This window comes from Melozone crissalis, unplaced genomic scaffold (assembly GCF_028551555.1).
Source record: "Melozone crissalis strain CALT ecotype California unplaced genomic scaffold, PUWL_Pcris_2 ptg000106l_1, whole genome shotgun sequence".
In the NCBI taxonomy this organism is placed as follows: Eukaryota; Metazoa; Chordata; class Aves; order Passeriformes; family Passerellidae; genus Melozone; species Melozone crissalis.
Genome location: NW_026535883.1, coordinates 2,680,329 through 2,705,962, shown reverse-complemented (window position 1 = coordinate 2,705,962; position 25,634 = coordinate 2,680,329). Strand labels below are relative to the sequence as shown.

The window sequence follows — 25,634 nt, the reverse complement described above, 5'->3', positions numbered from 1 at the left end:
TTTTATTTGCAGTATCATAAAGATTTTTACATGTCTCGGTATAGTCAGTTCCTGAAATCAGGACCCAGAAGATAACACAAGCAGTGTAAAAATAGTGCAATAACATAACTAGTAATGATATCTTTAATTTCCTTTTTCTTGCTCACTCTTTCTGCAAACTCCATCACATTTTAATTTCCCTGGACTTCTGAAGACCAGAAATTATTATAAAATGCAACACAAAATCATTAAATCACCTGACTCCTAAAGTGACTTGAAAGGGCTTAAAGTACTCATATATGCTACTGATGATCTAGTTTTTACAGCTATTTAAAACATAACTTGCAATGATGATTTTTATATTTCTAGTATGCCAGGCATGCCTAAAAAAGAAAATAAAATTAAACTGGGGTATGTTTACCTCTTTGCAATGCTAAATTATAAAGATCCAGATATTGATACCAGTTCAAACTTCAAGCATCCAAACTTTATATGGTATTATTAATTGATGTCTGCAAAATATTGCTTGTAAATATTTAATTATAATTTTCCTTGCATTACTAACTGGGAATAAATATAAATTCCTGCTTTGAAAAGTGCCTGGAGACTGATGGATAAATGTTCTAAATGCTAGTTATTTGTATATAACCTTTTGGAGACCTTTTATAAAAGACTATGCCACTCCCAATCTGAGATGAAGACATATTTCCATATTGAGCACTCATTTTGGTTAGAATTTACATATTTTTTGTGTTTTCCCTAAGATACCAGCTTTTCTATCAAATAGGTTTCCCATGTCTAGCAGACAGAAAGGTGACCCAAAAAATATCTTGCAGCCTTTTCCATGTGTTTTTTTTTTTTTGATACTTACAACATCCTACCAATTGTCCATGTCCTGTAAAACCTCTTTCCCCTTTGTCCCTTCATTTTCACTTTTTTTCTAAAAAGCTGGACAGGCTGAGAAACCAAAGTGCAGAGGAAACAGGTCACTGGGGTGAAATATTCATATTTCTAACCCTCACATGAGTCTCTGCATCAGATCAGGATTTACTGATGTGATGCCCAAGACAGCCAGAGAGTCACTGTAGGGACAAAATCTTAACCAGCAAGGAATGGGAAACAATTATTTTTCCTTGTCAAAATCAATGTGATGTGGGTTTTCTTTTCCCTTCACCCAAACCAATATAAAGTATTGATTTCTCAAAAATGCCCACAAACTCAAAAATTAGCCTCTGTTCCTTTCATCTTCTTTCTTCTTTAAGAAGGGGGATTAAAATAACTGAAATGACTTCTGAAAATTTCAATGGCATTTCAATCGTTGAGATAATTTTTAATTTATGTTTCTAAACTAAAACTAAAAATCTTGATGATTAGGGCAGAGTTTTTGTTTTCACATACCACTTATCAAAATGAATCACTATAACCAGGAGAACAACTTGGTTGCCCCATAATAACTTTAGTTTTTTTGGTCCTTTCATGATCATCTTACACTGCAGACGTAATACTTAGGCAAATGTCACCAAAGACGATTGCCTAAAAAACAATTTCTAGTGGCAGGTCCCATACCCTGTGGTAGGTGGGACATCCTGCAGGTTTGCATACAGCTCTGGGGTCCCCAGTGCAGGAAAGATGTGGAGGTGTTGGAGTAAATCCAGAGGAGTCCTTGAAGATGGTTAGAGGGCTGGAACAGTTCTTCTACAAGGAAAGGCTGATTGGGATTGTTCAGCCTGGAGAAGAAAAGGCTCTGGGGAGGCCTTAAAGCCCCTTCTTGTACCCTGACAGGTTCCATGATAGCTGGAGAGGACTTTGGATAAGGGCATAGAGTGACAGGAAAAGGAGGAATGGCTTCCCACTGACAGAGGGCAGAGTTATATGGAATATTGGGATATATTCCTCACACTGAGGGTGGACAGGCCTGGCACAGGGTGCCCAGAGAAGCTGTGGCTGCCCCTGGCTCTCTGGAAGTGTCCAAGGCCAGGTTGGATGGGGCTTGGAGCAACCTAGGATAGTGGGAGTTGTCCCTGCCCATGGCAGGGGGATGGAATGAGATGTTCTTTAAGGTCCTTTCCAACCCAGACAATTCTGGGATTCTATGATCTTCACAGAGATGTTATCCAAGAGATGAGACTTGTGGAAAACTTGCACACTTCTGGATCTACAGGTGGCAGCCAGGAACAATTCTGTGTTTTTAAAATCCCCTATTTAAATGTTTAGATGAAAGATACAACAGGGCAAATCCATAACAGTAAATTCTACACTACCAGGGAAGCACAATTAGAACTGTGTTATTTTTGGCAATAATTGGTTAGGATTGTTGATTAATTCAGCCTGGCTAAACCAGCCCTATGTGAAACACTTTCTGTTCATTGCTTGAGCATGGGTATTGGCCAAGGGTATTGGCTGGTGTCTATTCCCAACAGGAACTTCAGATCTCACCCTGTTGGAGTGGTCCATGAGTTTAGCAGCAGGGATATGACCAAATCATGCCAATTATGCTGAGGGTTGGAGATGGTATCCTTGGCTTTGCCGAATTTCCTAGTACAGATACAGTCATATCTTCATTTAGAATAACCAGGTCATGTTTAAGAGCTATAAACTCACAGAACCATTAAGGGTGGAAAAGATCTCCAAGATCATCAAGTCAACCAATTATGATCCAGAATTTTGAATAAACCACACAGAATTCCTTTTATTTACTCAAGAAGGGGGAGCCAGACTTTATGACACTGGAAAATTAGCAATGCTGAAGAGCCAAGGGCATGGATTCTGTCTTGGCTTCTCTGAAGTCAGCAGCCCTGTGTCAGTCTGCACTTGCTGAGAGTCTGTCCCGTGGTGTTTCAGAACTGAGGCTCCACCAAAAACAACCTTTGAAGCTGCATGCAGTCTGCTCTTTGGCTCTATTCCTTTCTTTTCTGTTTCTCCCACAGGTAATAAATAGTTTAGGGAGCAAATCTTGAATTTCAGTATAGCAAAATGAGCGTGCTGTAAACTCCTCGGTGTTTGTGGGCGCATTGATATTTATGTGCGTGTGTGTATTTCTTTCCCTTTTTTTTTCCTTTTTTTTTTTTTTTTTCTTCTTCTTCTGTCTCCTTCCCATTTGTAGTTTGATCACTCACGGTTTCGGAACTCCTGCAATATGTGCTGCCCTAAGCACTTTCCAAACTGTTCTCAGTGAAATGCTGAACTACTTGGAAAAGCACACATCGCACAAAAACGGAGGAGCGGCGGAATCCGGCCAAGGACACGCCAACTCGGAGAAAGCCCCCCTGCGGAAAACTTCAGAGGCTGCTGTGAAAGAGGGCAAAACAGAAAAGACAGACTAGCTACATCAAACAGAATCTATTTCGAGAGAGTCTTGCTGCTGATATTTTTTTTAAATATATATATCATTGAGGGCAATTTATCTCCAGTGGACCAAATCCAGAGGAAAAGAAAAAAAAAAAGAAGGGGGGGAAAAAAGAAAAAAATAGTAAAAAAAGAAAATGAAAAGAAAATAAAAAAGAAACATTAAAACAGAGAGAAAGAGAGAGCGTGAGAGAGGAAAGTATTCAACCCTAAGAACAGCAGTGTACAGTAATTGTGTGATGAAATTGTCACTTTTTTAAAATTTATGTTGCTCTAAACTGCTTTTTTGTGCACGTAGTATTTGATTGTTCTGAATGATACACTAACACTGTTTTTTATAAGCACTTCTGGACTTGGCTGAGGTGGCACATGAAATTTGAAGCACTTTCTTCTCCGGCAGCAGAGTTAGGGTCAGTGCATCAGTTGTGGGACACACAGTTCCAGCACCCTGACTTTGCTCTCATGCTGGATAGATTGAAAGAAAGGCTTCCTCTGGTCCATGGGAAATGCCTGATCTACTCAGCATTGAAAAAACAACATGGAAATCTGGTAAAAAGGAATTCTTGGGTCATGGGACAAATGAACCATCCTGTACATGGGAATGCAAAATAAAGCTGCACTGGAATGAGGCCAGAACCTGTTGGGGATCTGTCCTGACCATTCAAGCAGCAGCCATGGTGTCTCTTGTGAAAAGAGCATGGCAGACTAAAAGGAAAACAAACCTTGATAGTCTCAGTAAGAGCCTTGATCCCTCTGTGAACTTCAGTTTAAATGACAGCATGGGCTTCTGTTCTCTGTTTTCTCAGCTCCTGGTACCACAGCACTCTGCCTGCCTGGGTCTCTGTTCAACACAATCAGTGCAGGCAATTGGAGTCACCTTTTGTGTTGCCCTGATACTATGATGCTTTCTTTTCTTCAACAGCTTGTTTCTTCAGCTTTATTGTCTTTATAAATCCAGCTGAGGTGCAGAGGTCTAACAGAATCCACCCACTGGAAATAAAATAAAAACAAAATGACAAATAAAACAGATTGGCTTAGTCCACAGCAGCTGAGTGGTAACAACCTTGCTAATGTAGTTTTGAAATATTACTTTACCACCTACCACACATCCTCATGCAGAAAATATGGGAGGTATAGTTTGAGATCAAGACTCTGCATTTAGGGACTTTTTCCAGTTACATTCTAACTCCTTCTTCAATGAGACCTTTATTCCATTCTTTTTCTTGTTTCTCTAACATCACCTTATTGAGAAAGTTAGGAAGGAATGGGCTTGGTGTTGTCCAGCTAAACTCTACTTGAGATCAGCAGAACCAGACCTTTTCTTCCAAGGGACTATTCAGCTCTTTATGTGATAGGAAAAACTATAGGTGTCCATGTGTGAATGTTTAGAGCCATTTGAGATGTTTTAGGTGTCTAAATCAGAGTTTTGACAGTTATGACATGAAAGCTTTAGGAGAACTGGACTCACTTGGAGGAAGAGCTGGAGGATCCCAGAGACAGTAGTAGATAACTGTGGGTGACAAAATCTCTCACGCACACTTTCAATTTCTAGAAGTTGTTAGCATGGATTACACCTTGGATGATCAGTTTAGACTAAACCTAGGGACTGTGGCAAATACCTGCAGTGTTTAGAGCCAGAGGCAAGGAATTAAATTGAATTAACAGTGTCACCCTCACCTTTCAAATTATGGAAGGCTATGGAGTGATGATGGCATGATGCTGCTCCTCTCAAGGTCAGTAAGGATATTGGCACCACCATGAGAGAACACTCTAGAAAATAAGGAGTCCCTGATTGCTTATTTAAAGAAATCTGGGGAAAAAAATATCCTATGCTTTTGCCCAGAGTTGTCCTTGCTCAGGGGAAGTGTATAAATCAGATACCTGTTTTAGTGCTATCCAGTCACCCTCCTGCATTGAGGGAAACAGGTGTATCTCCATGGGACTCCATCTCCTTAACACACCAAGATCAGATAACTGCCTCAAAAAAATTAATTTTTTTAAATTAATTTAATTAATATGTACCGGCACTTCTGGAGAAAAGCTAAAATCAAATTAACAGTCCTCAGAGATGTCTTCAGAAGAAACATTGTGGAATTGTCCTAGAACATTAAATACTTGAGTGTGAAAGTAGTAACCGTGATTAAAAGTGAAAAGGAAACTCATTCTGCTTTTTCTATTGCCCAAACTGAAGGAGAGGAAAGGGAAAAATCAAAAGTTTGACTATGCAGATTTGCCGCATCTGTAAAATATGTGCTGTAAAACAATTTAATTTGAACCTCTATTTCAAGATGTGGATAAATTTAAATTAGTTTTTGTTTGGGAAGAAAAATATAAGGAAAATGTTTTTAAGATCCTTTTCAGTTTTTTCCACTAAAATATCAACTTTTTGGAGAAGGAGGAATAAATGATTGGGCATATAAATCTGAAACTGTTGTTAAAGCAACATTTTATTACCATCAAATTAAAGCGCTTAACATCGCAAATAATATGTATACAGCCTAATATTAAATATTTGCCTATTTAGGATATGGTCCAAGATCCCAACAATAATTTATTTCAAGACTTGTGTCTCTCACTGTTACATAATCACTATGAGCGTCTGCTCCTCTGGCAACAGATTATTTTTGCCCTGGATTACCCTTTCATCTATTACTATTTATAAATCTGAGCACACTTAAAACCCCAGAACTCCAGTTTTTGGCTTAATGACCCCTGTATATTTTTGTTAATTGTCCATATAGATCTGATTCTACCTGGTTGAACTGCTATATGCTCTTACCATTGAGAAGTTGTTTCTATTTCCATGTCAAAGGTTCTGGTTTGTTCTCTTAGTACTTTAGCACATTTTAAAAGCAAAATTCTTTTTAAAATGTGGCTATAAGTTTGCTGACCTTGGCAGGCTCTCTAATTTATATTTTTAATTGCACTTAATAATTTTATTGAGTGAACAATAATTATCACTGCCTTTTCTGCTGAACTAGCTATCTGAGCAGTTCAGTGTCAAAATACCTTTAGTTTTTGGCACTGGAACTTTCAGTGAGGTTTTAAGCAATGAATTCACTGATGCTCCTGTTAAAATCTCAGCCTAGGTTCCCACTTACATTCCTGTGCTGTCCATGGGAAGATGTTGTAGGTTTGGGGGTTTTATTATTTTCTTAGTCCTTGTCTCTGTGGAAACATTGTCATCTCAAAGCACATTCATGACCTAGATTAACGTGAAGAAAGTTCATGATTTGAAGTTAGTGGGTGCTCTCTGTACTTGTACCTCTTTGACTTGGAAATTTATCTGATCAGACAAAGGAAAAAAAAATCTTCAAGAGATTATGGAAGTGTTTATCCAATGTCAAAACCATCAAAGGAGTAGAGAAAAGTCTCCAAAGTTTCATGGCCATGACAATGAGTCATTATGATTGTTGGACCCCAAAATTTAAGATTTGATTCATAACGCAAGTGCTGTTTGAGTGGTTGTATTCTGTTGTTCTTCAGCCCATTGCTCAGCTCTGTATGAGTTACACCTTTCCCACCACCAATCTCAAAACATTTAAGTAGGCCCCTGAACTTACTCCTTATCCTAAGTCCTGGCACATTTGACTCACAAACAGCAGCTTCTGACTCTTGGCTTTATTAGCAAATCACTCATGGAGCAAACACACTGACTAACTACAAACTTACTTTTCTAGAGCAAGGTTACTCACTGTGAGTACAAGCAGCTCTTGTGCTGACTAAGCTTATCAGGTGAGTCTGGCAGAGTAGGAGCAACTTTCTCACCTCTGCCCTGAGATTTGGTTATCTGTTCACACAGCCCTCATTCAGCACCATTACATGACAGAGAGGTAATGTAGTAGAGTTTTTCCAGATGATGAGACCTGGAACAGAGCTCACGTGGCCTGTTAAAACACAAGCAGTGATGACTCTGCCACCCACAACTGAAGACTGTCAATAATTTTGTCCTTTGTGCTGCCATCTCTAACCCTAACTCCTTCTAGGTGTCATTCTGTTGCCTTGGAGAACTGGCAGAAGGGGTGAATTTAGACCTTTCATTTGCTTCCTTTTAAAAGACGAACGCCAACATTTGTTGGGAAAAGACTCCAGCTCTCCAAATCAACATGGAATCTGCTCTTTGAAGTTTCTCTTTGACTTTTCCCAAAACCAGAAAAATCTGCTAAAAAGCAGGCACAATGTATAGTCCTTCCAAATCCTGGACCTCCGTGTAAATATTTCCCCAGTTCATCTCCTCCTTTGGACGTGACTCAGTGGCACAGGCGCAGCTCACAATTTTGCAGCCAGGCTCAAGAAGGGCTGTTTATTGTCCTAAGAGCCAGTTTTAACTTTACAATCTCTAACTGCTATTTTTTGTTTGTTTGTTTGTTTGTTTCCTAATACCAACAAGCAATTTTGTTCTTAGATGTCTTAGGGATCCAAAAGGGCTGCTGGTGAATTCCAAGGTCATTTGACTTTCATTTATCCTTTGGAGAAATAGTTCTGCTGCTCTGATTCTTTATTTCTAAGGACAAGAAGAAACAGCATTTGTAGAAGACACAAGCTTGCAACACAAGGAAGAATCAATAAATCATACAGGAACTGTATTTATAAAAGTATCCTTTGCCTCTGCCCTCATAACAGGTTTAACAAGAATTCACATACAGCTGTGTGGGGAATGAGGGAGGAAGATAAAGTCATTTTCCTTTGCCAGGTGAAGGTCATTTGGAAAGATCTGATCTTTTTATTGCTATTCTTTACTTTTCTTTATTTTGTACAATTAATTCTGTTCTGTACAGCAGCTGTTGTGATTGTATTTAAATGTGAGTGCGCACTTGGTCACCAACAAACAATGTCCTCTTTATTGCTTTGGAGTTTTGGTTTGTTTTTTTTCCTTCCATTTAATTTAATTTATAATTCAGTGGTGAAAAACATAATCTTTTATATTTCTATTTCCTATACAAGCTACCTGTTTTACATGAGTCTATGAAGATAATGACCACATTTGATCAAACATTTCACGGCAATAAAATCTATGTTGATTTAACCCTGATCTGTCTGGTGCTTCAAAATAATTTCCATCTCTGAAAAAAGATTGTCAAACTTGACCAGCAGCCAGATCTATGATGTTACAAGACATAGAATTTTCATTAAACAGGTAAGACATACAAAGCAGAGAAACTAAAAAAATATTATTCTGAAATTACAGCAAGGAAATTTGTTTATACAGAGATTAAAGTTTGGATTTATTGCACCTAAATGTGACTATGTTAAATAGTTATTTGGTCTAGAATCTGCTACCCAGATTTAATGTTTTTATGTAAAGAGGAAGATCTAATGCAAGGCAATTCATATTGTCCTAAAGCAGGAATCCAAAGTGGTTAGGATGATTTATATTAGATAAGTGGTGGGTTAGATTAGGAAAAGTAGCAGGAATCCTCATGTCTGTTCACTCATAATGGATGCACCCTGGAAAACTTGCTAACCCTTGATATTCAATATTTAGAGGCACTCAGATGTGCTTTTCCCATAACTGTGGGAAAGGTTGTAACAATGCTGGCAATCAAATCCTCTTCCCCACAGCCTCAAACCAATTGTTTACTATTCTCCCTGAAAATTTACAGCAGTTCATTTCCAAGTGCTACTTCAGCCAAGGGTCTGGGCTAAATGCCACTGCTCCCACTCGAGATTTTGATTCCAATATTGTGGCACAAGGTTTGACTCTTTCCAGGCAGAAACAACAGTCATAAAAAAAAGTTTTTAGATGCAAACCATGTCTTCTTTCAGGTATGACTTAAAGCAGCTCTAGCTCAGAGGTTTAGCCAAGCTTTCCAAGAGCAAATGGATCTAAACATTTTCACTAAATTGTTTTTAAAAAGCAAAATTATGTGGCTTTAACTGTCATTTTATAGACATGCATATTCAAAACTGTTTGGGAACCTGTTGACAATCCTTCATTTTGTGCTGTTTCAGAATTGACCAATCCTAGACAACTCACCAAGGGCAAAGCTGTAGTGAGAAAAACTTCAGAAAAGTTTCAGGTAGAAAAGGAAATGCATTGGGAGGAAGTTCCCACATTTAAACTTATTTTTATCCAACTATCACCTCTGTTCCCTAACAAATGAACTCGCAATAATTAATATTATCCCTGTAATCTTCTAGGAAATATAATTCCCCAGGTGTTGCAGTGAATACCTCTAACCAATTCTGTATGTGCTCTTCTCCAAAATCAGAGGAAATGCAACTGTGACAAATTCATCAGTATTTTAAGCACAGTCACATGAGAGGCTGCCTTTCCTATCTCTCTTCACTTTGGTGTGTTAATTTTTCCATTCAATCCATTAAAACAAAAAGAAAACAATTCCACTGAGATTTGCAGGGGTGCAGTGCCAAAGCACAAGTCAATCTGCAAAAGTAGCCTCTAAGTTGTAGATAGTGAACCATACAAGAAGATGAAAAGGAAAAAAAATTAATAGAAAAAAAATTAATCTCTGTCAGATTTTATATGCAAACTGCATACAGAGAGATTGGGCAAATGTGCATTCAGAGTAAGTGACCAGGCAAAAAAATGGATAAAATCTGTAAAAAAATGAGTGTCCTGAACTCCAGGAATTAGCAGAGTTATTCAAGTATGTATGGTAATATTATCCTTTATTTCAACAGCAGAGCTCCCACTTGTTATAAAAGCTGGGTATTTATATTTTGCTGGAAAGTGCAGTTCAGTTTCTAGGCAGGGACGAAAAGCCTAATCTAACAAAATCTAACCTCTTAACTCCTGTTCAGGTTCACCTTCCCATAAAAGAACATGAATAAGAAATTAATGGGAAATTCAAGCCTTAATGGAAAGGGCATTTTGCTCTGGGCAGAGTTTATGTTGTGGAGTTTTTTAATGGAAAGATATTTGAATTAGTGATATATAAATGCATCTCCTGGAGCAACTCAAAATATCAAGATTTGGAGGCTGGCCCTGTCTATCCTGTCTGACTCCCACTGCTCCTCTAGAAGGATAAGGGTCTTATTTGACCTGTATCTGTCAATCTTTTGTGTATATTTTGGATTCTCAAGGAAACCTTGGTGAAGGTTTCCCTTTCTTCAAGGAAATGCTGGTGAGCATTCTCTCCTAGCAAGAAAAAACATACATTGCATTTGTCTGTCTACATGCACAGTAGTAATATTTTAGTTCTGAGGCCCCCACCTTAATCTCCATCTTAATCTGGAGAAAAGGAAGCTGAAGGAAGACCTTATTGTTCTCTGCAACTCCCTGAAATAAAGCAGTAGTCAGGGGGCTGCCAGTCTCTTCTCCCAGGTAACAAGTGACAGGAAGAGGGGAAATGGCTTCCGGCTGCACCAGGGGAGATTTAGATTAGATATGTAGAGAACTTTCATCATGGAAAGTATTGTAAAGCATTGGGACAGGCTGCCCAGGGACATGGGGAAAATAACATGTGGAAGTGTCACTTGAGGACGTGGTTTAGAGGTGAACATGGTTGGACTTGATGGTCGTAAATATTTTTTCCAACCATTCTGTGATTTTGCCATCTAAAGTCTTAGACTGGGCATGTGATGGCAGGAAGATGATCCCATTACTGCTATCACCCAGAGCTATCTATATTTCACATGTGGGGGTTTTTTTTATTAAATAATGCATTTAACACAAATATTAATGAATCACTCTGGGCCATCATTATGGTCAGATAAATTAAGGTGTTATCAAAGCACTGAATCTTTGCCAATTAACACATGCAGTGTGAAGCCAGTAATAAAACTGCACAGAAAATTAGGAATGGCCAGTAGAGAGCACTTTAGTGGAACTGGATGCTCTGTGAATAAACTGCTGGAAGTATGCCAAGATATTATTTCCTTATTTGTCAAATTTGGATCTGAGAAATAAGTGGGAAAACTTTCCCTTGAAAACTGCCTATGATGTGAAAATAAAAATGAAAGATGAGCTATAGACAGGTGTATGAAGAAAACAGCTTAAAAATAATGAATTTAGGATCACATGAAAAGTTTATATTTTTTCCTCTTTATTCCTATCAATTAAATCAGAAACCAGAAATCCTATGTGGATTTGAAAACCACTTTTGAAAACTGCATCAGGGAAGTATGCTTGCAGTGACACCAACTGTTATGAGTAAAAAATAAAAAACTTTGATGCCTGATTAACAAGCCAAGTGCACTGTGGCAGCAGAAGAAGCTTTTGTGGACACACTCTCTTACTTTTGAGGCAAAATAAATTGAGAGATACCACTGGCCTTTGCCTACTTTTCATTGTTACCATACAATTAGTTTTTAACTCCACTTAATCTGCCTCTCAGAACCCCTAAACAAAAGCACAGGTTTGCCCAGATCTCTAATTTTAGACATAAAAGTCAGGTACAAATTTGGACAAGTTGGTTAGAGCAACTCCACTGACTCTAGAGGAAGCTTAGCTTGATTAAACACCTAAATTTAAGTAGAAAGGGGAAAACCCAACACTAAACTTACCTTCAGCTAAAACTAAATGAGAGGAACTTCTAATCACCACTAGTTCAGCTCAGGACTGAAATTGGTGCTATTGAAGAAAGAGTTTCAGCAACTTTATCTCTTGTCCATAGTGCCCTCCAGTTTTCCAGGTTCAATTCATCCATCAGACTGGACAGTGTTTCCAGTCACAGTTTGCTGGTGTTACAGCCTCTGCTCCAGATTCTGCACTGTTATTAACCTGCTGAGTTGACTCAAGTTTGTTGTCTTGAGGAAAAAAAAATAATCAGAGCACCCCAAAAATGGCTACTGCATAAACAAGCAAGAATGAGAATAGGAAGAATATTCCTCATGTAAATCAACAGGGTCATAGAAAGACTGCACCAGTGGGAAACCAAGGAGTCACAGATAAAGTTTTGAATAATTTGGTTTATTAGTTGATGGGGTTTTTTGCAGTTTTGGTTTTTATTCATTAATGTTTCTAAAAAGATTATCTCTAGTCCTGAGGCCAACTGTCACAGCATGGTCACACCTCTACAATTAAACTTCAGCTGGAAACCAGACAGGGAATTGATCCTTAGACTGCTGTAAAGGTGTTTGCACCACATAACCAAGGATGTAAGGATGTGATAAGTTCCCTGATATGTGATGTGTTCTGCAAGACACACAGACAACAGGATGATCTATGTGCTATTCCAGGTATTTCAATAAGCAAAACCAATATTTGGGGCAGCGAATATATTTCAGTCTTTACTTATTAGTACAGTTCAGCTCCGCGCATTTTTTTATTTTTTTTTTTGTTAATTGCCTGCCAAAACTTAAACTGCATCTCATTCATTACTCATTCATTTATAATAGAAGACAGATTTTGACTTTTCAGTCTCAACTGCTGTTAGTAACTTCTGGGCAGAATTTCTCAGGAGTCTGTAACCTCAGCTTTCATAAACAGCTTCTTGCCTCTTAGCTGCTTCTTTTGAGTAGCTGATTATGTTTCACTACATAAAATGTTCCTATCAGTCACTTCTGACATACAGATCATCTTGAACTTTGTGCAAAGTGCAGTAAAGACAGCTTGCCCTCAGGAAGGGCATTAAAAACATTCCCTAAAATATCTGCATGTAATTCAGATCAGACAAATGTGCCACAGCCACTATCAACAAGGACAATGTGGGGAGAGAGCCCAAGATGAAGCCAAAGCCAGAAGAAGTCAATCAAAAAATAATTTTTGGAGTAAGGTACATTTTTTATTTCATAATGTTGAAACAAGTATTACAGAATTATGATGTGGCTCTCCTGCAGCTTCTGTGTCATATCTGTCAGCCCCATATTTCAGGGAGTCTTGTCAGGATTAAAAGAAACCTCAGTGAGGTGAACACTCCCAGCCTCCAACTGAGAGGCTACATCAACTGTAGCTGCTGAATGACCCCCGGATCAAAGTAAAAATCACACCTTGTAGACAAAATAAACAGCTATATTATTCAAATTATAATGTGTGTCAATGAAGATGATCTGTGTAAAATATAGTAATAATAATAATAATAATAATAATAATAATAATAATAATAATAATGGAAGTCTGTTTATATCCCAAAATGCTAAAGCTTTCTTCTAATGTTGCTGGCACTCTAATAATTCTTGGGATGACAAACAAAACTCTGATCCACTGAATAATATTTAGAGATGATTAGATGAGGTGTGTCTATTATTTACCATGGGGAACAATGTCCTCTAAATATCAGTTCAAACAGAACCACCTAGTTTCCTCCTTTCACCTAGTTACACAATAGCCCTAAAGAGTGATAATTCATTTTATTTTCCAATATCACACTACATCCTTGATTTCTGATACTCAAGTACCTTGGAGCTATCTTAACGACCCTGTTCAGCCTTTACTTGAGTCAATAAAAAAATCCCCATGGACTTCAATAGGGCCAGGACTAATTCCAGACAGGTTTGTTTATTAGCAATATTTTTTCCCACTAATTCTATGAGACTTTTTGTATTCTTCCCAAAAGCATTACAGCATGACTTCTCCCCTTCAAATGAGGTGGCTGCATCCACACTTCACAAGAGGAAAGGTCTCTGATATGTGCTACTCCTTTTCCCTGATGCTTGGGAGACTGATAGTGAATCCAAGCCAAAACTTTTCCAGGAGGTCTTCTAGCATTGGGAGAGAATGGGAGATCAGAAGAGATGGCAGAGCAATGCTCAAGCTGTTTGCTGTTTTATTATTCCTTCGTAACTCCCCAAAAATTCTCATTCTCAAAAATAACAATGACAACACGGCCGGATTCTCTCTAGCCCCTGAATTCCATGTGGCTGCTCCCAAACATCTCCTGTCCCACCAAAAACCTGTCCTACAACCACAGTGTGTGTCCTCTACACAGCTGAACTCAGCCTGCTCCTGGAAGGAATGCACACAAGCCCACATATAGATGCTGGTCTGATTTCAATGTGTATTTTCTGTATATATTTAGAGGTGTGTGTTATCGACACAAGGATATTGTTCCCTTCATTCCAGTTTATTCCCTTTTATTATTCCAGTTTCTGCTCTGCAGAGAATCTGTCAGATCATCAGAAACAATTGTTCTGATTTCATCCCCATGCTGAGGGGGCACGGTGGCACAAGGAGTGGAAATGTTTTGGTTTCTTTCAGGTGATTTTTGGTTTTCTTACATCTAATACACAGGGTTTTTCTTTCCTATACTCCATCTGAAATCATGGAAAGCCACTATTTCCAGGTTGGTGAAATTTCAAGAATGAGAAAAAAGGGAGAGGGGAGATTTTAATAGCAGGGATCAGTCCAGTGCAGTAATCAAACCAGAGCAGCAGGCCCTGTAACTTCTCACAACAATTAACTAATGCCTTTAAAGAAAAAAAGAAATTGTATGGATAAAAAAGAGAATAATTTCATCTGTGGTTGTACAATATCTTACAATATGACAACTTGGGGAGCTTTCAAAGAAATGATCAGCTGTCTGGAAAATAAATATTTATTTTTTTATAACTTGGTGAAACACAGTAGCTAATTTGTGGCTAAAATTTTCAAAATATGAACAGTAAAATTGACATAATTAGATACTTAACAATCTGGCATCAGTTCTGTTCCCATTAATGAATTATCTGACTGAGGACTCAATAAAAAAAATAAAGGATGATAATGTAATTAACACTAATCAATATTGGTTTACAGAAAATAAATGCTGTTAAATAAACTTGTTTTTCTTCCTTTCAATGAGATGACAAATTTGATCAAGTTCTAGAGCACATTTAACTTGCAACCACAAGGGTGTTGACTACAAATATAACAATCCATCAAAATGTTAAATGTCATAAATGAATATAAATCTATCTATTTTATCCAGAAATGGATGAAAAAGATAGAATAATGATTAAACATGTGAATTCCTAAAATAGTTTCAGGTTTCAGTTCATGCCAATATTCATGACAATAGTTTATATGCTCATTGATGAGAATAAATAATATTATTGATGATAATGTTTGTAATTTGACCGAGAGCTTGAAGAAAAACTGATTAGGGGAAAAATATACAATGATCTGGATTATTCAACAAGCTGGATGTCAGTAATCAACTTATTAAAAGATGAAAATGGAATTTCTACATCTTAGAAGAAAATACATATATTTTCCCCTATGAAATTGTGGAGTCTGCTCTGGAAAGCAGCAGGTCTGAAAGGGAGCTTTTGGTTGTAGGGGATGATCCACCAAGAATGAGCTTGAACTTTAGGGCAGAAGGCCAAATGTCCTGTGCCTGACTAAACAAAAGGACATAAGGTCCTTATTCATAAAGGTCATTTTGCATCTGTCACAGGTATGAAGCAGCAGCACAAGGAATATGAAGCCCATTTCTGACACATCCCTTTCATAAAGCTGTTGGTGAGATGAATAAAGTGATGTGGCATCCCTGGTGTCACTAAAGCATTGTCTGAATCTTTACAGAAAATACCTGAGCTCCTGGTGGACACCCAGCTGGGTGTGAGCCAGCAATGTCTCCTTCACTCCCAGGGGGAAAAGGGATGTCCTGGGCTGCACTGGAGGTGCTGGAGGCAGCTGGGAAGGGATCATTGTCCTCTACCCAGCCCTGGTGAGCTCTCAACTGTGTCCAGTTCAAGGCTTCTCAGTGCCAGAGGGGCATGGACAGACTGCAGAGAGTCCAACAAAGGACCCCTGAGATTATTCAGATTCTGGAGCATCTCTCATGGGGAAAGGCTGAGAAAGCTGTGACAGGTTAACCTTGAGAAGAGAAGGCTCAAGGGGGATTTTATCCATCCCTAAATCCCTGAAGGGAGAGTACAAAGCTGGCTCCTCTCAGTGGTGTCCTGTGAAAGGACCAGAGGTCAAGTGCATCCACTGATACACAGAAGTTCCTCTAAACAGCAGGAAACACATTTTTATTGTGAAGGAGGCCCAGCACTGGCACAGGTTGCCCAGGAAGGTTGTGGACTTCCCCCCCTGGAGCTGTTAGAAGTCATCTAGACATGGTCCTGGACACCAGGGTGGCCCTGCTTGAGCAGGGGGGATGAACCATGCTGGCCTTCAGACATCCCTTCCAACTTCAGTCATTCTGTGATCCTGTGAAGTATAACAGAATCTACATAATCTATATAATGAAAGGCAAAACAAGCCTAATTTATTCATCTTAACAGCAAGGTGATAGAGGGAACTAACTGCAAGAGTTAACAGATACACCCTATCAAAAGATTTTACCGTTCAAGGACTCTGTTTCCATAAAACCCTGAATGGAAAACAGACATATTTTTATCAGATGTAGCAATTAAGAAAGATATAATTTATTAAATTAGGCAAAGACTTTATGTCCATGGCCTTAAAACCAAGACAGTGTTGTTATTATTGGTGCTTCTGCAGGAACACTGTGGCTCATCCAACAGTTGTTCCATGCAGATTTTCTGGCCCATGTTCTGCATGAGTTACATTAACTGAGCAATTGCAGCTTTTGTTTCCACAAAGCTGTGATCCTCCCACGTTCCTGGTCTATCTTGTGGCTATTTTCATGACTTGCACAAAATAGATTTGCTGCTCTACTTTAGACTAATTCCACATTCAGAGGATACACAAATGGAATCCCCTAGGGAATGAGAGAAGCTGACCAAACAGCAGCACCCTTCATTTGCACAGGAGATCCTACATGGCATAAGGAATGCTGACATCATCTCGGGTTTCTGAGGTATTAGAAAGTTTCTTTTTTTCCAGCCCTGTGACTGAAGAAGAGGTCAAGAGTCGTTGGTTCTGGTTTTCAAGGTTGTTTATTTTTTCTTATTTATTACATTCTTTTTCAGACCTGCTGAGGTCTGTCTGGCAGGTCAGGTTGTGGCACACTGGCTGCCCTTGGGGCAGTGTTAGTTTCTTATACTAAGAACTATGTGTACTTTATTTACAATAATTTCCCAATACCTATCACCTATGTTAGACAGTGAGCTTCTACTCTAAACCAATCCAGAAGTGACACCGTCACAGCAGAAGATGGAGGAGGAGGAGGAGGAGGAGGAGGAGGAGGAGGAGGAGGAGGAGGAGGAGGAGGAGAAGAAGAAGAAGAAGAAGAAGAAGAAGAAGAAATAGAAGAAGAGGACAAATCCAGATTCCTCCATCTTGCCTCTTGAACCCCCATTCTAAATCCCCAAAATTCTACATTTTCACCCTGTCACAAATTAACTATTATTCTATTCAAACTCTTGTGGCTTGTAAATCTTCACACAAAGTTGGTAATTGTTTCCCTGGGCTAAAATCGAAGGCACAGGTGTTTTTGACTCCTTGTCAAGGTCTCTGAGGCCCCTGCCAGGGTCTCGAGTCCTCCAGGGCAGTCAGAGGAATATCCTGGGTTCCAACAACATCATAGGGAACTTTTGCTGGATGTTGTTCTTGATGCTGCAACATTGTTCCCTTTTGTTTTTGTCAGGTATCTTCCTGGTGTTCCTCCCTCTGGGATGTGATCAGGTTGGTTCTGATTAATTGTGTTCAAAACCAGGCTGGACAGGGCTTGGAGCAACCTGCAGTGGTGGAAGGTGCTCCCACCCATGGAAGGGGGTTGGAATGCGATGGTTTTAATGTCTCTCCCAATCCAAACTATTCTAGGATTCTATCATTCTATAAATGATGATTAACAACAAACAAGAGAAGTCAAAATGGAATTTCAGTAAACAAATTGGTGTGGACAAAACATGCTCTCAGGATCAATCCAAGCAGGGCTGGGAAAGGGAAGCATCCTCCTAAATTCCAGTTCCCCCTCTCCACTACACTAATTAAGGTCCCTTCATTTATACCCTGTATGCTTTTAAGAGTATTTCTGGTTTGTGTTTTCCCTGAAGTTTTACAGATTCATCATTGACTCATAATCAGCACTAGTTACAAGAGAGGCTTTATTTAAAAAAGCAAAGATTGAAACAAGGTTGGTCATTCAGGGAACACTGACACTGCTCTTGTGATTCCAGCATAAGAGAAAACTCAGGGTAAAGCCTGAAAAAAAAAAGTAGACCCTCAAAAGAATTAGTGCTTACCTTATCAGTGAAAAAATTGACCACAATGAACATTAATAACAAAGAACAATGTTGTCAAAATGGAACAGAAATTCTGAGAGTCATTTTTTAAGGAGCATTGTCATTACATCTTTAGGAAAGTATTCTGAAATGCCATAAACAAATCTGTTTATCAAAGTACAGATTTTCATATTTTTTGAATTGTACTCTTCAGGTAGCAAAATCAAATCAGTAAATGTTCATTTCAAAACTCAGAGTAGGAAAAAAGCTAAAATTTGAATTTTCAAATTTCTCATTTTGGTAGCGGAGAACAAAATGTTTAATTTCAGAACTGTTAAAAATTATTCATTTACACTTGCTCATTCTTATGCCTGTTAGGCAGGAAACATTGACTTTTATTGTGCTTCTGCATTTATAATATGAAAGCAATGATATACAATTACCATAGGAATACGACTCTAAATTGCATTTTTATATTAATATTAATATCATGTTCTATAACTAGAATGAATATTTCATGGAAAGCGGTGAGGATGCAGTTAACCTAAATCAAACAAGTTTGTGCCTAATTTTTAGGTTTTATCTGAATTATTTGCTGTGACTTAACTAGCACAGAGTAGTTTATTTCCATATTAATAAAGTTTAAGTGACTGAATGGACTCTAAATCAAAGTGATCCTATTGATTCAGACTCCTGGGAATAGTGCCTGGTCTTCCTGTCCCTCAAACTGTGCTTGAAAGCTGCCTGAAATTTCTGATATGAGCCAAAACCATGCCAGGATCCTGTGAAGTTCTGAGGAATAGGAAAATTAAGTAATCAGAAATCAGGGAAGGGAAGGGAAGGGAAGGGAAGGGAAGGGAAGGGAAGGGAAGGGAAGGGAAGGGAAGGGACCTAAACCCCCTCTAATACTTGGGCTAAACTCCCTGAAAGCCACAATACAGTGTATGAACAAACTGAAGGGAGAATCCAGGGAATGGAGTAACTCCAGATCCATTATGAGCAATTTTAGGAGCCTGAAATGCATTTCCCCTATAGATGCAGTTTGCTGACTTTGCTATGTCTTCTTTCATGCACCCAGAATTTTTTCTCTCCCTAAAGCATTGCCTGTGGTCATATTTTCCGAGTGCCTACTGCAAGAAAGCAAGTTAAGAGAGTGGAGAAATTAAAAAGCAAGGGGGCTGGGAGTAATACTTGAGGAAAAAAGTTATATTCTCGAAACAGATAATAGGCCAGGTCTTAATTTTTCTTCTTTCCCTTTAAAACTAATTAACTCTCTCCTGACATGAAAATTAAATATATCATTTGCTCTGTTGCTTGCATCCTAAAATGGAAAAAGTGTATTTCCTCACATGAATATAATTTAAAGATTGGGGTTTTTTACTGAATTATATACAAACACTTTTTAGCCACACAAATATAGCTGAACTAAATTAAACTAATAAAAATGGAATCTCCTAACTTCCTGACATTTTAAATATTCACTAAAACTCAGATCTCCCTTTAACGGGTGCAGTTTGCCCAGTCTTGATTTTTTGGCTCTATTTACGTATAGGGGGGTTGTTTGGAAATGGAAAAAATAGAGACATAAAAAGGATATGTTTTATTTAGATACTCAAGCTAATTTCAGTGATGGTCCACATCCCATGAAAGATAACCTGCTATGACTGATTTCAAATTTTCAAGGAAACAAGTTCAGCAACTTTTCAGTGTGTTTTGTTTGGCTTCCAGGAGGAAGAAGGTTTAGAAAGGATTAATTCACTTTCAAAAGGTGGATGTGGAGACAAAGGATAACCATGCAGCAGTGAGAGCAGCTCTTGAGAGTTCTCAGCCTCCCCTTTGTGTTCCAAGGGATAAATCACCCATAAAGTCTTCAGTTTAATGCTCTATCACCTAACTCTTGCTTTTCCTGTCAGTCATGGAAAGCTGGGAAGTTGGCAGTCAGTATTCAAAGAGGTTTTGGTCCTGAGACAAGGAAACACAAGGCAATAACACAGGCAATCCAAGCTCAGCTGGTACAGCCTGAGCGAGGCTTTGAGCTCCTGTCTTAGGGAGCCAAGCACTTCTCAAGTTCATTCAGCCTGAGCTGAGCACCCACATCAGATCAAAATAAAGATTAAAGGACACTGGAATGAGAAAAAGAGTCCTGAAACATTCTTCATTCTTAACCTGGGAGATCTGACTGCTGTTTCAGCTCCAGAGGGTTTGGGGTCTGCAGAACAGTTCTGAAAAGGGGATGCCAAAGCTGCATCTCACCCCACATTGCCTCAAAGCTGGGGTCCTTTTTGGCATCACGTACCTGGATTTCTTGTGGGGAAAAAACCCCCAGGCAGTGCAGAGGGATAAAATACATGATTGCAAACAAAATTAATCTTGGATGCAAGAGTTCTCCTCTGTATAGTAATGCAAAAACTCTTGGAAGGGCTTCATTTTCCAATGAGCCCACAGGCTGTGTGAGGTTTGGTCTGGGAGAAACTGGACATGACCCACCAATGTGAGGGTTCACCATTTGGGGTTCCTGACATCAAAAATTGGTCACTAAATGGGTACCAGAGAAAAGTGAGTGATGTTTGAGCTAATTTTTTATCACAATTAGGCAAAATCAGTCGCTTCAGTTTTGGGCCCCTCACTAAAAAAAGGTGCTGGAATGGGTCCAGAGTATGGAAATGAAGCTGGTGAAGGTTGTAGAGAACCTGTCCTGTGAGGAATGACTGAAGGACCTGGGGGTGTTAAATGTGGAAAACAGTTTGTACCTGTCCATAAGGGTTCAACACATGTGGCTGAGCTTTCCTACATTGTTAAAAGCTACTCTAGGTATCCCTCTTACTGCTGGGTTTGGTGATGGCTTTCCCTGAAGAAAGCACTTGTAGGTTCAGAAAAATGTAAAATAACAGGAACAGAATTTTTACCAGGGCCTGTAATGACAGAGAAAGGTGTTTAAACTGAAAAAAAGACAGATTTGGACTAGATAAAATTAAAGAATTTTTCAATTAGGATGGTGAAACACTGTTACTGGTTTTCCAGAGAGGTGATGGATGCCTCATTTCTGGAAATGTTCAAGGCCAGGTTGGACAGGGCTTGGAGCAACCTGACATAGTTAAAGATGTCCCTGCTCAAGGCAGGCGGTTGGAGTAGATTACCTTTAAAGTCCCTCTCCAATCCAAATTATTCTATCATCCTACAATTGCATGGTTCCATGAAAACCCTCGTTTTTCTGGAGATGGTTTTTTCTGGAGATGTAGTAGGAAACACAGATTTAACAGCAAATGTTATGAAAAGCTGGATTTTTAAGAGAAGAGTCTTGGTATTACTCACAAAGAAAAGGTATAAAGTGCTCATCAAAGCAATGATTTTGTAAATCTAGTAGCAGGTGGCAGTAAATTTCAAGACACCTGCAATGAAAATTAAAAGCTTTATAATTAATAATAATCTTTCTAAAAAAAAGTAATGACTTCTTAGATACACGTGAGAACATACAGAAGAAAAATATCAGGAGCAAAAAAGAGCTGGTTTGGAGGAAAAGGTACCAAACATGTTCAAAAAGCTTGGATTTTACCAGAACTCAGAAATCTGCCTTTCTATGAGCTCAGCGAGCAGCAGAGGGCGCTGGGATAAACGAATTTCTTTTAAACTCCAGCCAACAATACGGATTTTCTGGGAGTTGGATACTGAGGGAGATAGACTTTTATTTCTAGAGATCCATGCCAGATTTAAACGGCAGAGCAGGAATTAATGCCCATTTCTGAAACAGGGCCTTGATTAGGGGCAGACAAAATTTAAAAAAAATCAAACGAACAAACAAAGAGAAAAAAAACCCCAGAAAATAATTCTGAGAAAAGTATATGAGCTAAAGGTAGCATAACTTATTGAATTAAAATTAATTTTTTTCGAGTTCTCAACAAAATAGACATCCTGTTATTGTGGGTTCTTTCCTTCCCAGGGCTATAAACAGATATTTCATTGTGGTAATTAGAATATTCATCCTCACTTTATTCTACTATTACTCACTATTATTCTACTAATACTCACTATTCTATAGTGAGTAATACTCATGGTATTGAACATGGGGTATGGAAGATTTATTCTGATTTTAAGGCAGAGGTCGAAACACCTAATGGCCTGCTAATCAAAAATCAGTGTAAATAAGAACCTGTAACTTTACCCTTAAGGAGGGAAGATTATATCAGCATCATTTTTAGCAGAGAAAATATTTGAGTGTTTGTAATTGCCAAATATGGACCTAGACCTCTTGGAGCAAGTAGAGAGTAGAACACAAAGATGCTCTGAGGTTTGGAGCAGAGAGGCTGAGAGATGAGAAGGCTCCAGGGAGACCTTAGAGCCCCTTCCAGTGCCTAAAGGAGCTCCAGGAGATCCTTATAAGGGCTCTGGACAAGGGACTGGAGGGACAGGACAAGCGAGAATGGCTTTAAAAAGAAAGAGAGGAGAATCAGAATGGATATTGGGAAGGAATTGTTCGCTGTGAGGGTGGTGAGACCCCGGCAAAGGGTGCCCAGAGAAGCTGTGGCTGCCCCTGGCTCTCTGGAAGTGTCCAAGGCCGGGCCGGACGGGGTTTGGAGCAGCCTGGGACAGTGTAAAGTGTGGCAGGGGGGCGGATCGGGCCGATCCTTGGGCTCCGATCCGACCCGAGCGGCTGCGGGGAGCGAGTCCCCATCAGAGGGCGCCGCTGCCCCGCTCAACGCGCTCCGAGCTCCGCGGGCGCCGAGCGGGCAGCGGGGCTCCCTCCGGCCTGGGCACGGCCACGGAGAAAGATATCTATCCCCAGTAAAAAACAAAATTATAATTAAAATATATATATGTATATGTAACGTGTTCCTTTACTGTCGTACCTGCCAGGCTGAGGCTGCAGCGCCCAGCTCACCGCTGGAAGAAACCCCGTTGTTTTCCTTGGAAAAGATCAGAAAAGCGCAACATACACTGCCGGGAAAGGACCGGTTTTCTGGTTTCCCCCCTTTGTTTTTTTTGGTTTTTTTTTTAATTTTTTTACTTTTGAAAGTATGGGCTGTAGTGGTCAGTTTTGGTTATATATGTCGCCTTTTGGACGCATTGCACGTGTGAGGGATAAATCGGTGCAAGTGCTGCTGTGTGGGATTGCTGAATTAAACTGGGGGTGCAGCACAAGTGCAAAAATAAAATGTGAAGGACCTTACTTTTCCAAATGAGTGCCTGTTCGTTTGTCGTGTTTTGCAAATGTAAGACAAATGTAATAATAGCGGGGTTTAAAAGTCAGAATTTAATGCCTATACCAATATGTTAGGAAGGAGATATTGGACGCCAAATCTATTTTAGAGACTTCTTTTTTTCACTCCCCTCCTCTCCCCTCCCCCAGCTGGCAGAACGTATTTAATTCAGGGTGCCACGGAATTGTGGAGCATTAGCCGTCACGAAGCTCATTCACTCTGCCCTGTGCCAGCCTTCATGACTCAAAGACTTCCACAAAAGTGATGGCAAACTGTCCCTTTACGAGCTTGGTATTTTTCTAAGAGGGCCATTCAGATCTATAGGTGCGTAAGCGTGGCTGCACGGGTCTCTCCGCACATCCCCATGCAAACAGCTCACATCCTTTCTCCTTTTCCAGCATTTTTTCACCCTATTGCCTCAGCTGAAATGATCAATCCAACCCACTCAAAGATGTGCCCTTTTTCTGCTCCTCCTCAGTGCAGCACTGGCTGTGCTGAGAACAAAACCTCGTATCTGCTTTAATAACTTCTGGCAACACCGTTGTCCAGCTCCTGCTGTAATATCTGGCTGCTGTTTGCCTCTTGCCTTTTGTGGGTTGAGGCTTTAGGAGAGGATGCACACTGAGAAATGGGGAGGGTGGCAGGGTGGTGTAGAGGCGGACAGGGAAAAGGATGAATTTATACTTTCTGCCTTAATTTGAGGCCGAAGCAAAGAGAAAAAGCAAAGCCCACCCTTCCCACCAGCCAACCACACGCCAGCAAATGTGTCTCCTGATGAAGTTCTCCTCGTTTCCGAGATTATATATATATATATGTATATAAAAGCATCTTTACCTGTAGGACCTTTGAAAGTACAAAGGACACTGTGCACTTTCCCATAGGATCCCGTGCAGAATAACAAAGATTTGCAGGAACCTTATAGGTAGAGCTTGAAATTTCCAGAGACAGGACCTTCTTTCTCTCTGTCTCTCTGCCTCTGTGCCTCATTTTTTTTCCCCATCTTTTTTCCCCTCCTGGTGCACCAGCCCACTGCAAAGCTCGATTGTTTCCTTTCAAAGGCAGAGATGGGCTCTGCTGCCTGTGTCGGCTCTTTGCCGCTCAACGCGTTAAAAAAATCGGACAATGCGAAGGAAGGTTTGCCTGGGGGGGAGAAAAAAAAAATAAAGGTTAAAACTGGTCTAACTCCTCCTATCCCCTTCCAAACCGAAGGCTACCCGGGAAATGCACAAATCCAACTCTATTTTTAATCGTTTTCTGAAAGTACTAAACGCTATTCAAATGTGTGCGCAGAAGGGTTTGCAAAACTCCTATTTTTTTCCCTTTATTTTTTGGCCACATTAAGTATTTCTAAGTTATAAAATATACAGTCCAAGCCTGAAGTCTAAGGCTTTCCAGTGGAAATCATTGATCTAAATTTGCTCCTTTTAGATTTGCTTGAATGTGCTTTGATGAGACGCTGTTTTGGTGTTTAACTGCATATGAGAGGATAATTTCTGGACATGTAAATAAAAGCATATTGCATGTGGGGAAAAGCATCATATCTCGTTGTAAATGATGAATCACTTAGTGCAGAGGCAACTTATCTTTTATTTTATCATAGGGAGGATTGAAAAAATATTAATTTAATTTCATCTATCTATCTATCTATCTATCTATCTATCTATCCATGCATCCATCCAACCATCTACTAAAATAGCAGATATATGCACTGCACAATGTGTGTATTTAATCCTCTATACCAACATATATATGTGTAAATGTATAACTAGATTGACACATATGCATTTAAATACACTCCTATATAAACTAAGCAGGTTAGCATGCACATGTGCATATGTAACATGCAGTCTCCATGTGCCCACATGTGGAAGAATATATATAATTTACATATCTAAATGCGGCAACTAATATGTCTATACATGGAGAAAAGTTGCCTGTTCAGAGATATACGTGTGTGTGTGTGCCTGTATGTGTAAATCTGTGATGGTGCAGCTCTGTGTGTGTATATATTTTATATGCCTGCATATAAGTCTCTATATGTGTGTATATGTCTATATCTAGTCACATATATGTCCGTAGCTATATGTAACTGTGTAACAGATAATGTTTTTTACTATCCCATTGAGGTAGGCTTCTGCAGCCTATTGTTTCAGACAACAG

At 39.3% G+C, this 25,634-nt stretch overlaps 1 protein-coding gene across 3 annotated transcripts in view; it reads left to right on the top strand.

Moving 5' to 3' along the window:
* The window catches only part of TFAP2D (transcription factor AP-2 delta), a 49,049-nt gene extending 45,652 nt beyond the window's left edge, over positions 1-3,397 (top strand). For all 3 annotated transcript variants that reach the window (XM_054291746.1, XM_054291747.1, XM_054291745.1), the window contains one exon: positions 3,083-3,397. In XM_054291746.1, the coding sequence (XP_054147721.1) occupies positions 3,083-3,302 (220 nt within the window). In that variant the 3' untranslated portion in view covers positions 3,303-3,397. The remainder of the gene's footprint in view (positions 1-3,082) is intronic.
* The last annotated feature ends 22,237 nt before the right edge of the window (positions 3,398-25,634 follow it).